This window comes from Agelaius phoeniceus, chromosome 3, assembly GCF_051311805.1.
Source record: "Agelaius phoeniceus isolate bAgePho1 chromosome 3, bAgePho1.hap1, whole genome shotgun sequence".
Lineage (NCBI taxonomy): Eukaryota > Metazoa > Chordata > Aves > Passeriformes > Icteridae > Agelaius > Agelaius phoeniceus.
Window position 1 is genome coordinate 96,324,527 of NC_135267.1, and position 13,082 is coordinate 96,337,608.

A 13,082-nucleotide genomic window follows, 5' to 3' on the forward strand; every position below is an offset into this window, starting at 1 on the left:
TATGCTTCAAGAGAGAAAGCACTGAGTATTATCACTTAAAAACACGCACAGAGCTGCAGTTTTTCAGAAAAACAGACAAATATTAAGAAGAAAAGACAACATTATGGACAAGGCACAACTGAAATGAGCAGATCTATGATGAAATATTCTGAACGACATTTTAAGAAGCTTGTATATTTACAATAACACATACATAGCTCAGAGGCTAGTGACTTATATTCACAGTTTTGGAAGTCAAACTTCCCAATACTTAAATTCATCATAGCAATGTCATTAACAGGCCAAAATAACAACCTTCTATAGATGGAATACCTCATATTAATTTAAATTACTTTTCATAGCTGTTAAAAACCAGTTCTCATTGGCGAGGGAGATCAAGCTTACATAATATATTATTTAATGATTGAATATTCAAATACAAGCAACATGGTCAAAACAGCTCCAATATCTGTTTTGTTGTAGGACAGAGGAGAATCACGAGAAGCCCAAACTACTTAATGTGATCAGTTGCAAGTAAATGTGTGCTAACCCTTTTGCAGCTACTCCACTGCTCTTGAAAACTCTGCTAGGGATGGAAGTGTAATTAGAAAGTTTCTTGATTAGGTGTAAGAGGGGAGGGATTCCCATTTCTGATATGCCTTCACTGAAAGTGCCCTGGGAGCAAGGGAAAGGGAAAATAAAACAAAGGTTGGATAAATTTTCCTTGAAGGAACAGTTCTGGAGAACTGTTTGAAGAGAAAGCACAAGGCCCTGTCACGCTTATCAAAGTATACACATACGTAAGGAGTGAGGGGAACTTGTACTTAAAAGTCTTAGAAGAATATGATAACAAAAGTACTGCAAACATCTTAAATGAGGCATTTCCTGATATTGTGGTGTAACCTCTTCAGCAGGATAATAACCTAGGAAAGAAGTACTAGCAAAAAGGTACATAAAAGGCAGTGTAATACCTTAACATAGTATGCATTTACTTGGTACATGGTATAAGCCACTTTAATTATATATTTCCAGAAACAGCATGTTTTTGTACTCACCTGTGCAATAACAACACTACTCAAAAGGGTAGTTTAAAGAACAGAACATACAAAGTTCATGAAGAATTGAGTCTATTTATTTTATTCCATCTTGCATTTGTGTTGTTAAAGCAAAGCATTCTATACATAGCATTTAGGTATTTACTGCTGTTCTACACCCATTATTGACCTAATTGCAGAAAGACAATTGCAGGGACAAACTTGTTAAACAAGCATATTGATAATGCTTCTCTGACTTCGACAAATATTCATTTAGAAATAAGATACTGCTCATGGGTTTCTTTTATTAACAGTTAATGGCTCAATTCACAGAACTTGGAGACACCATGGAACATGTAGCAAAACGCAGTGCTGATAATAGGCAACATCTCTTCTCTTCACTACACATTCTTCAGAGGAAGAATATTATGGTAACAGCTGAGCTACTGATTCAAATATTTAAATGGAAAGAATCTGGCAAGTGATGGATGACAACTTTTAGATACAAGATGATCCCGTATTTATTTATGTAGGCAAAAAACTTCAGTGTCACAGGCATAAAGAATTATTATCTGAAAAAACTTGTATATGTATTTAAAATAATGTGTTCCAGCTTTATAGCAGGTTTCACAGTATGATTGCAGGTTAGACATAGGAAAGATCTGAAGAAAACAAACAGTAAATCCAAGTATTTTGACCTGTTTCAAAGCCAAATAACATTGCAATGGCTTTAAAAAAAATAAACCTGCAATTAATTTTTGTTTTGTTTCTTCAATAGTTTTAACTGCATGAAATCACATTGCTGGAGTATCTTTAAAACCACTCCTGTGAGATGTGGAAAAATGAAAATGAAATTACAGTGTGAGCCAGAATGGGAATTTTACTGCACAAAAAATATCTCAAAACACTACATGAAAATATTTTAATAAATCATTTTGTTCTACAGCTTCTAACAGATGAAGTGTACTGTGAGCTGAGGCATCTATTGATAATACCTGGGGAAAACAAAGTGCATCTATCTCTATATCAAAGCCAGTTTAACTAACCTTAATGTCTAACAGATTCTCACTAAAAGGCTGATTTAGAACAAAAAAATTTAAGATTTTCAATCTGATTACATAGTTCATACATTATGACAGTCTACTAGGCTGGCTGCTTCACTGCATCTGTAGGAATGCATGAAAAAAGAGTTGAATGAGCTAAAGATGTTTCTCCTCAATATGTATGCATTATTTCCCTCTTACCTTTTAAAAACAGGAAACAGTTTCAAGAACTTTTGGGGCTCTACACTTATTTCTTGAGAAACTACTGCTATGGTAAATTGCACAGAAATACTTCAAAGAAGTGTTATAGGTGCCATACTTCCAGTCCAAGACATGCAGGTGTTGGAACTAAAGCAGAACAGTGGAATTTTAACAGACTGAGTATTCTTTCACAGTTTTATAGATAGAGCTACAACAAACAGATTTTAAAAGATTCACCTTTGCAATTCACACGCTGAAAATGATTTTAAGGGATTTCTGATTGCAGTGTACAAAACAAAGAGGTTGTCAGAGTTCACTTGCTCTCAGGAGCACATGGCACTGTCAGAACAGGTGCAGGCCACAGAAGTGCATTATTTGGAATAACACACAAGTGGGCACCTCTGCCAGCTGCAGAATTCCAGGTTCTTGGCCCTTTGCAACTATGTGGCCTTGAAATTCTTTGGATAGGGAATGTATTTAACCAAGTTCAGTTGTGCAAGAGATATTTGAAGTGGCAAACTCACATTATACTATGCCCCAAAACCTTACAATAAAAAGTATCTTTTGCTGTATAAATCTCAATTCTGTTTAAAATTTCTTATAATTTTAAAAAGTAAAACCACAAAATCATACAAAGTATTTAAACAGCAATAAATAGTCTTCCTGAAACTCAAAGAACATGTGCATTCAACTATCATAAAAACAACATCAGGTACTAATCTGTAATCTCTACACTATGGTGGTATGCTGAAACAACGTCCCCGAACTGACAGTAATTGCACTGGAAAACATGAACATTTCTTTCAAGCAAATTTAATGCTATAATGCTGCTGGTTTTCCTCTTCCTGCTACTATTTTCCTGGAAAAATGGGTGAAGCTGAGAGAAAAAGGAAAGTAATAAAAACACGTCTTAAAATTAATCAGTATATTTCACAGTTGCATGAGCAAAGCTGCGCTCTTTTTATCCTAAAAAAATATCTTCGCAAGCATCTGGAACTAAGTATTTTTCTCTCCAGCCTGGGAGCTGAGGAAGGGAGATCCTCCTCTTGAAGAAAAAAAAAGACTGCAGAATCAAATCCTGTTCCCTATGCAATGAGGGTAAATGTTGCCAGCTACTAGAGGCATGGGTGGTGAGAGGGGCACGATTTTCTCCTTAGTCCGTCTGAAAAACAGTTTCCTTCAGCCCTATCATTTAATTCTAAAGTGGAATTTGTTTTATCCTGCAGACTAATAAGTACCCTAGGAGCTTGATTGGTTGGTGCTTAATGAAATTGCTTCTGCTGACATTAGATACATTAGGATACTGATTAAAACACTTAATGATCCCTCTTGATTTTAAATTGCTAGCTTAGATTTGTGAGATGCCATCAAAGTATCTTTTTCCTTCCTTTCCTCCATCCTAATCCTGCTTCTCCTTGCCCTTTTTCTGTTCATGATCCTTAAAGGTTGTGGCTCATTGGCAACAGCTTGGTCGCAAACCAAATGTTAACACCATGTTGAATACTGCATTGTTTAAAATGTGCCAAACCCCAGAAAAACACTGAAACACAGTCATCCCTGAAATACAATTTCCTGTTTCAAAGCTCAAACTATTCTTAAATGTGGCAACACTGAGGATTATTAATATGAAGGGAAAGCCAAAGTTAGAGTAAACTTTAACTCTGTAAAATATTTGCTGAGGAAAGATAATTTTGTAAACCTAAAAACAAGTATAAAAGCATTACTTTTCAACTTGAATGTGGAAGACAGTATTACATTCCCAGAAAATGGTGTTGGGATTGGATTCCTATGACAACAAACCTGTTTTTCATGCTCTTAGACAAAATTGCATACGATATCACCTTCCAGTGGGAAACATGTATGTATTATGGCCATAATGACAACTTATATTCAAATATTGTTAAACACTATAAATATCAGGCTTGGAAATTTTGCCTGAAAAGGGGGAAGCCACAATAGCTGTAAAAAGTTCCATTTTCCTCAACAAATCTTATCAAGGCTCTTGAGATGAAATTATACCTACAAAACAAAATTTACTTATATACTAAAACCTGCTGTGCCAGAAGCTTTTACCAAAAAAAGTGAGTATACTGAATTTTATGCTTAATACAAACCTTAAGACCACAGAAAATAAAAAAGTAGAAGTTTTTGTACATTTTAGCACCATTATGAAGTCAGACTCGAATGCCGGTTCTGTCACTGTGGCTGTACCTTGCAGCTGGTGGGAGTTGTGTGAAGCTCGTTGACTTCAGCCATCTTTGAGAGAAGGAAAACTGGATTTGCTGATCACAACCAATAATATGTTTGCCATTTTTTTTCCTTTTTCTTTCTTTTTTTTTTCTTTTTAAATTAATTTTGAGCTTTATTTTTATCTCTGTCAGCTAAATCCAAGTCCAAGTCCTTTGGGTCTCTGCATGGCTCGTATGGGCTCTGCTATCCCTTTGCCGTCTGGTCCGAGACCTGTGCCTGGGGTCCAGCCCATACTCTGAAGCATTCTGTTTCCAATGTTGTTTTCTGGGATTGGTTGGGTGTTTTCACCTACAAACCCTGAGATTAAAGAAATACACAGCATTAATCAGCACTGCCTGCCATGTGGAGAAGAGCAGGATAATCTCCCTTAAAGCTTTAAACCTTCTTATTCTCCTAATTCATCTAACAGGTTTCTAGAACAGTCTGTCTTTGCACATGTTGACCTCTTGACTGCATATGATTCTAAATAATACAGTCTAATGCTTTTATTTTTAATGCTTTTGAGGATTCATTCTGTTTTTACATATGACAAATAGTATCATATTATATTCCAATATGGTGGATTCACATCAGCCTCAAAGAATATAAATCACCTGCAGATGTCTACCAGCACATTGTCAAGATCACATGAATTTCTAGTCCTATGCAGTTACTAAGAAGAGACACATCATAGTAACATGACCATCACTCTGTTCTTAGTAATATTTATCAATGACCTCCCTCAAGAAAACCCAATAAAAACGTTCTGATTAAACAATTATAGCTCTTACAGAACCAGTACAGACAGATGGTCAACCACTCTGTAATTCTGCTATACTTTTACTCAGTTTCTCTTTTATTGAACATTGTGAATTTTGATATGTCCAAGGTTACTTTTGGTGTTTTCAATTTTACAAAGTGTTGTTTACACTCTCTTCTCCTTAGCATTGAGATCTTTGAGAAATGCTGCATACATACCACAGAAAAAGAGTACCAACATTGCAAGTGTTATTATTATTATTTGTTACAGTAACAGATTAATTTTTTTATAAGAAAGGTTTTTTTTTTTTCCCATGAATACATCATTAAAAAAAAAAGAAAAAGTGAAGTCAAAATAATAAAGCTAGTTTTCCCCCTTCATCAACCAGACTCCCCAAACCAGAGTTTAGAGACAATGCATGGATAAGCCTTCTAAATATAAGTATCTTGCACAAGGGGTATTTATTTCAGGAATCTGTGTTAAAATTTATCAACTTCCACCATGCAAACAATTTTAAAAAGGACTGAAGGTTTTGAACACCAGCAGTTGCACGTAGACAGCTGGATTTTGTTTTCAACATTATTCAACATCACCCTGCCCAACAACAAAATAAAAAACACCCTCAATGTGCCCAGCTTCAAAACTATCTGTTTGATTTTCTACCTATTTATTCTGCCGGCTACTTTTTGAAAAATACTGTAGTAGAAGCCTGTGATTTTGAGTTCTTGAAGACTATAATATTGACAAGCAGCTGGCTTATCATTATATTAACTTACTAAACGAGAACACATAAAAGTTGAACATGAGCTTCAAAAAGGCCTAATTTATCCCACACACACAAAAAAAGCAAGGTCCCACAGTGGAAACTGCATATACAGAGAGAAATTCAAAATGAGAGGTGCACATTAAAAACCTCATGATGATTGTGATTATGAATTTATAGTACTCCAGCATTATCCACTATAGATCTGTCATATTCAGTAAAACACTGGCTACATAAAAGGCAGACTGCTTTCTAGTATCTCAGTTCCTGAGTCAAAGAAAAAAAGGAGTGCATTGAGGGAAGGCATCCTTTAATACTGGTTTGAAGCTATGCTTAATGCAAGGCTTAAAATAAAGGCTTTTAAGTCAGCAGCCTTCAGTCCCTGAGAGGGTTCTTCTTGAACTGACCAGCACAGAATTCAATGTCCAAGACTTCCTTTCTTTTCAGGCCCCCACAGGCAGAGGCAATTTTCATACAAATGAGTCCCTGGCACTGCCTGGCATACACAACATGGGCTTTGTAACCTTCCCAGTTATACTTTCTAGCTGAAAAAAAAAAAAAAAAAAAGAAAAAAAAAGAAAAAAAAAAAAAGGGAAAGACGAAAGGGTACTGTTCAACAAAAATTCTGGTAAGCCTCATAGGTAAAACCCTGGCACTGTGTTTTGGTCCACTTTTTGTAAAAAGTGATGGCAAAAAATGAAGAATCATTCCAGTAAATGTTTGTGGAGCAATTAAGGGGAAAACTTCAAGGGGAAGAGAGATCCAACAGACCTGCCAAGCAGGAAAGAGCAAGCACAAGAGTGTATTTTATGACACCTAAAAACTGGAAACACGAAACCATTCATAATGCTGCCTAGGCAGAGGCAGCAATGCTGCTGGAACATTATGCAAGGCATAGCCTGAGACAACATAAACAGCTTTTTTTGTTTTATTCTATTCAGGGGAAAAACCCACAGAGCTCTTCCTGTAAAAGATGTACCTTTCTATATGAATTTCAGTTCCTGAGACAGCCAGAGGAACCTCACAAAGAAGATATAAGGAAGAACACTCTGTACCTTGACATGTTATTTAGTAAACTGGTGCTTCTATTTTTGATGCCTTTTGAAGCAATTCAATGTTGTTTTTCCCTGACAAGATAATTGTAATTATTTGTTTTTAAAGACATAAGTACTGCTAGAATGTGTATATGATACCTATTTTTCCCTCCAGTGTACATACTTTTATATCTCGTATTAAAACACAAGCTCTCCCTAAGAGTCCTGTTTTACTCTTGTATATCATCAGATTAAAAAAAGAAAAAAGGTGAAAAAAGAAAAAGAAAGAAAAGAGAAGCCACCATAGACTTGGTTTCATAACCCACTTTTGGGCAAACAATCAAACAACATACACTGTCCAAAGGATAATGTGTTTGAAGGCTTTGTACTAAAGCAAGAATAAAGCAAAACCAAAACCCCACCTACCTTGCCTATATTACTAATTGACTAATTACTCCTTCTCATAAATGACGTGACTACAGATTGCTTTTATTTGAATCTTGAAAAATATTTAATATACCCTGGCCATTCCATTGTAGTATAGTTAGTTTTTATATGAATACTATCTAGGTCTGCCTTTAACATTCCTGCAATTTTCACCCATCACTTGAAAAATTTATCTGTAATGCAACATATTTTATTTGAATCCAAAGAATGTGGATAGTGGTACTGCCCTCTTCCTCCATTTCATGTGCAATCAGCAGGTTGGAAAAAATCCCAACATTTGCATTACTGATAGACTGCATGATGGGAGAGAGCTCTTAAAAATCATGTTACACTGTGTGCTATTCCCCTGACCCCCATTCCTGTGCTTTGGGCTTTTATTTTCTAATTAAAAGCAGTAATTGTCCTTGCAATATTCATCTTCAAGTTCAGTTTTTAATTCATGCCTATGGCACTTCTTGGACTAGCCAGTAGGGCCTGTTAGAGAGAATGGTCCAAGCACACGGCCTTGAAAAGGGCTGTGCTACCTCTGGGACGTGTTCAGTCTTGACCCACCCAGGAGCAAGAGCAAAACCAACCCATTGTGCTGTCCCACAAAAAATAACTATGCAGAATCAGATTAAAAAAAAAACCAAAAACGGGGATGCATTTTTCTAATTTTAATCTGTATGAGGTTTCCAGAATTACAAGGATGTCTCTGCACTAATAATTTGTAGGAATCTCCTGTGCAGTACACCTTTTTTTTTCCTACAGACAGAAAATGTTTTTAGCAAGCCCAACAATTGATTCCTGATCTACCAAATGAGTAGTCTGCATGTAGAAGGGGCTGCCATTATATGAGAGAGGAGAAAACATTAAGCTATAGTAATTTGTGTGAAAAGACAGCTCTGTAAAATACCCTCAGCTTATGATGCTCCTTCTCTCTGCAAAACTGCCAGGTGAAAGAAAAAAGGACAATTCTCAAATCTTTGTGTATATGAATAGACACACTTCAAGGTCTACATTTTTTATGCATATGACCTTACATACATGGAATATAGAGTCAGTGAGTAGTAAGTGACAAAACTGGGAAGTGGAAAGCAAAAACTCATCACATTTGTTTAATTTTGGTATGATACTTATGGTGGCATTAAAGGCAGGTTTCAGTGAAAAATAAAGGTATGTAATTTTTTCTTAACAGCTGTTGAGACAGGTATGTCCTGGTTAAATAGTACACTAGCATTCAGTGCCATACCCTTGATTTTACAGTGATTGCCATGAATTAATTTAATTCCATCTGTAAGCTAAAATCAGATCAGAGGTCTAATGCTGCTGCAGGCTTCACATCTGTTTAATCATTTTTGGATACAGCAGCTTGCAAAAGTTCAGCTTTTAAATTTGCTTCATATTTAAGAAACAATGTTACACCAGTGTACAACATTGTCAGCAGGAAACAAATGAGCCTATGAACAGTTTTGATCTGACAGACCCATTTTATTTGCAAAATGCTTCTACAAATTCAAAGCTTAACATTGAAGTTATTGTTTATTACAGAAAAATAAAGGAGCTATGACCTCATAAACTACTATTGTCACAATATTTATTTGTATGGTCCAATTGCTGGATAAGACTAGGATCAAGCATGTTTGGCTTATATTGGGCTGAATAAGACCAGAATACAGCTAGGATCAAGCTCTCAGATAACCTTATTTAAGAAAATGTATGGGTTTTTTGTTGTGTTTCTTTTTTTTCCCTCTCAACCCCCCCAAGCTGTAAGAAACAAATGAAGGCATAGTGAAGTAATTTCATCTCTGGCCACCGCACTATTTCTGATGTTAAGAAAACGGGGTTTTAAACAGTTCTGAGAAAATGGCACTGTACATAAATATAGTCTTACCCTTTCATCTTTCTTTTGTATGATTAAGACTTGTGAGCAGAACAGCAATGCCTTCACAGAGCATACCACAACTATTATTTCCTCTTCTATCGCTCCCAGCAGCCTTAAATCCTTTAAATCCTTTCCTAGAAGGATCTCTTTTTGCTTGGGTAATTTTTGCAATACATGGCCTGCTAACCCTTACCCCCTACCCTGGATCTCACTTATGTCTATCACAGCAGAGTCAGTCTTTCTACCTCAAATCTTCCAAGGAGCATTGTGGATGGTAATTCACTTGCGTAATTGGCTCAAGAGATGAAAATCTTGTATCTGCCTCTCTTAGCCACTAATCTATCCAGCTGACTGCAAGCCTAATTGGCAGCTTGTTTAGTAATTTGGCTCCTAAAGTGTTGTATTGATGTTGGATAAACAGCCAATGGAAGCAGAAATGATACATGCTGATTCTCTTTAAAAGCTGGTGCACTTTCCCCCTCATTTTCTGAAAGCATTTAATATTTCATCTATTCTTTTTCTTTTCTGACTCCTCACCAGACAGATGAGCTCAGAGCAGTAGGGACTGATCCTGATACACAAGGAAACCAATCAGAAAAAGACATTGCTGTAGTCTGTCTTTTTATGCCAGCTCTCTCTAACTAGCAAAATGGGAATCAGACTGCCTAGATGTTTATGTTCTTAAAATTGTTTTGGGTAATTGCACAAACACAGCTTCAGAAGCACAGCTACCAGCTGCATGGTGATTTTAAAACTCAGTACCTGCAGTGATTTTCGAAATTCAGTACATATGGCTGTGTATCTACTAAAAAACCCACAAAACACCAAACCAAAACTAAAACAACTCAGCTATGAGAATGCTATGAAAATTGTCTAGTTTAATATTTGAGACTGTTTTATTTCACCAGACTAACACACCCCTCACACTGAGCTATCTAAGACTATCTAAAGAATAACTAGAATTATTATGTTCAGGTAAGTCTGCTTGCATTGAATTGTATTCTAATAGAGAGATAAGAATGGCAGAGAGGACATAGCTATGACTTCAGCAGGTGCTGGATGCCTCTGTATTTATCCCGTATCCACAACAGAGTTTTTCTGATGTCTGCATTGCCGTAGTTCATTCCTACTGCTCCATCTCAAGGGCCTGGGTAAACATACCCTATCTTGAAGCATAGACTCTAGATTTCAATCTATTTTCAACTCTCCTGAATATATAAACATAAATTCACACACCAATGAAGATTGTAACACTGAATTTTAGGTACAACTGGTTATCCAGAAACACAGATCACTAGGAATTGGATTTGCAGGTGCTCTTCTCCTTCTATTCTTTACTGGGTTACACTGTATGTGGAGTAAAACTTCATGCCCATTCAGTCTTTGCTGCTATAAAATTGGTTGGAACAGTTGGTATTTTTAGATTGCCATTTATCCCTCTGTAAGGGGAATCTCTTGAATATCCAAGACTGTCTTTTCACTTCAGTCCAAAGCAGCTCTTTGTTTTATACCTTGTCTTTGATGACAGAAACACTGTCACTGGATGGCACTTTGGAAGAAGCATTCTCACTGGGGGATATGGCAAAGTTCTGTTTAACTCCTCCAAAATTCAGCAAAATGAATCCCATCTGATAAGCATCCCCTCACTTTTAGAGAAAGACTCGCAGCCTTACAATGAAACCCAGTGGAAATCCAAAGCAAAAATTTTCTTTGTGAAACCCAGAGTATGTACAACAGATTTTACTAGGAACTTTTCCACCAATTGCAAGGCTTTTACAAAAAGACAGAAATCTTGCCTGCACTGGAAACCTGATCAATGAATTTTATTTCCTCACATGGTAAACTCCTCTGAAGTGTCAAAACTTTCTGCATAAATCTATCAGATTTATGCACAGACCTCCTTCCTTATTCAGAAAGTGAATCATATGCTGAAAAACCTTTAAGAAAAGTGGTTTTTGCATAATACCAGGGACTGTTGGCAGCAGAGCTCCCTACTCCCTCAGGATAAAGAAAAAGTAGTCACCAACAACTGAGAGGCAGTTGTGGAGTGCTGGGATAAGAAATAATGCTGACTGAGGGAAAACTACATTTTTAACTGCCAAACTGTCTGTGTTTTAACAAAAATCCTTTGCAATTACCAACCTAAAACTGACTGACAGAAATATCAGGTACTTCTTTTATTGGTTGAGTTCTAGGAAAACTACAGGACATCCATTTGCCCATCTGAGGAAGGTGATGGTTCTAACAAACTGCACATAAAAAGGAGGTGGCTCCTTGCTGTGGGGAACCACTTTAATATGATATCTGGCAGAGAATGTGCAGAACTTGCAGAGCACATAACTGCCCTTGAGGATGAATCTCCCTACTGACACCTCTGTTTCACTCAAAGCCAGTCCTCAAGTGTACAACTGTTTAATGAAACTTGAAAATAATGCCTGGTTTAGCCTTTTTTCCCCCCCATATTTCCACTATATTAAGGGTACTCTCTTTGGTTATATTCTCCAGTAAGCAGGTTTATGGTTCTTGAAAGTGAAGCCAAAAAATCCATGGAATCATAGAACATCTCAAGGTGGAAGGGACCCATAAGAACCAGAAAGTTCAGCTCCCAGTAGAGACAATTTGAACCATTTCCATAACCAGAAACAGCTACCTTATGAAAGACTCCCAGAGTAATTCAGGGAATCATTCTTGAAGCTTCCACATTTCACAAGATAACAGCCCTTAGAAAGACAGGCACAGTCATCTTCTATCAATCTGAATGTTTCTTCTTGACTTTATAGTGGCTGTGTGTACAGCCTGTAGAATATTGTCTTCTCTCTAGATCACAAGAAACCCATCAGCAATTTTGCAAGATAAGCTTGTCCTGGTTGAATTGCAGGTCTTCTGAAGTTTGTTACCGAACTTTCTGAACTCTGGTGCTTGTATGTAAGACGCCTTGTCTGAACCAGCCACCTCAAGCTCAACACAGAAAGCCTTTTGCTCTGAAGGGACTGCAGCTTCCAATACTGGATGGCACTCTGCAATCTTTTAACTTCTAGTTTGGTGAGACAATATGGTAGAAGAAACAAAGAAACATAAAGAAGTCCCTAAAATTTAACTTGCTGCCAAGTTAGATACCAACCAAAGAAAAATGAGAGTCCATGGGCTGCACAACCAAGCAGGCATGAAGTGCATGCCAGGAAGGACTTTGGCAGACTGAGGGTAAGAAATGGTGCAATGCAATAACGGAAAGGATTCACAACATGCCAACATTGTGAATTGCCCTGTGACAAGGGATTTCTGCCTATAGAGTTGTATATTTGGAAGACAGAAAAGCAGTGAATCGAGTTAAAAGCAAATAGGCTTATTGTTTAGAGTTTTGGAAATTCATGGTCAGTTCATCCAAGTACCCCAAAGTTTACCTTCCCCTGAAACTACCGCACTAAGTTGACCTTCACCACAAATTCAGCCTCAGCCACCTCTGTTATCACACTGTAATCACAATCTTTTTCAAATCATCGTTTTGGTTCTGCAGATAGTCAGGTCTGATTTTTAATCACTGACATATTAAGCATCAGCAAAATAGTTTGCTTAGCTGTTCCATTGGCAATTTTTAAAAAGGAATGAAAACATGTACCCTTTTGATTACCTTGTTAAAGTGAGTCATGATGGCATTATAGCAGTGCTCAGTATTTCTGCTGTAATTAAGAAACTGTCATATTTTTCATTAAAATACATTCTTTAAAATG

The 13,082-nt window shown here is 36.7% G+C and overlaps 1 protein-coding gene across 1 annotated transcript in view; it reads right to left on the reverse strand.

Annotated features, from left to right (window-relative positions):
* Positions 1-1,093: 1,093 nt before the first annotated feature.
* GPATCH2 (G-patch domain containing 2) overlaps positions 1,094-13,082 on the reverse strand; it is a 118,471-nt gene continuing 106,482 nt past the window's right edge. Inside the window, exon 10 of the mRNA XM_054630636.2 lies at positions 1,094-4,804. Coding sequence (XP_054486611.2) covers positions 4,635-4,804 — 170 coding nt within the window. The 3' untranslated portion in view covers positions 1,094-4,634. The remainder of the gene's footprint in view (positions 4,805-13,082) is intronic.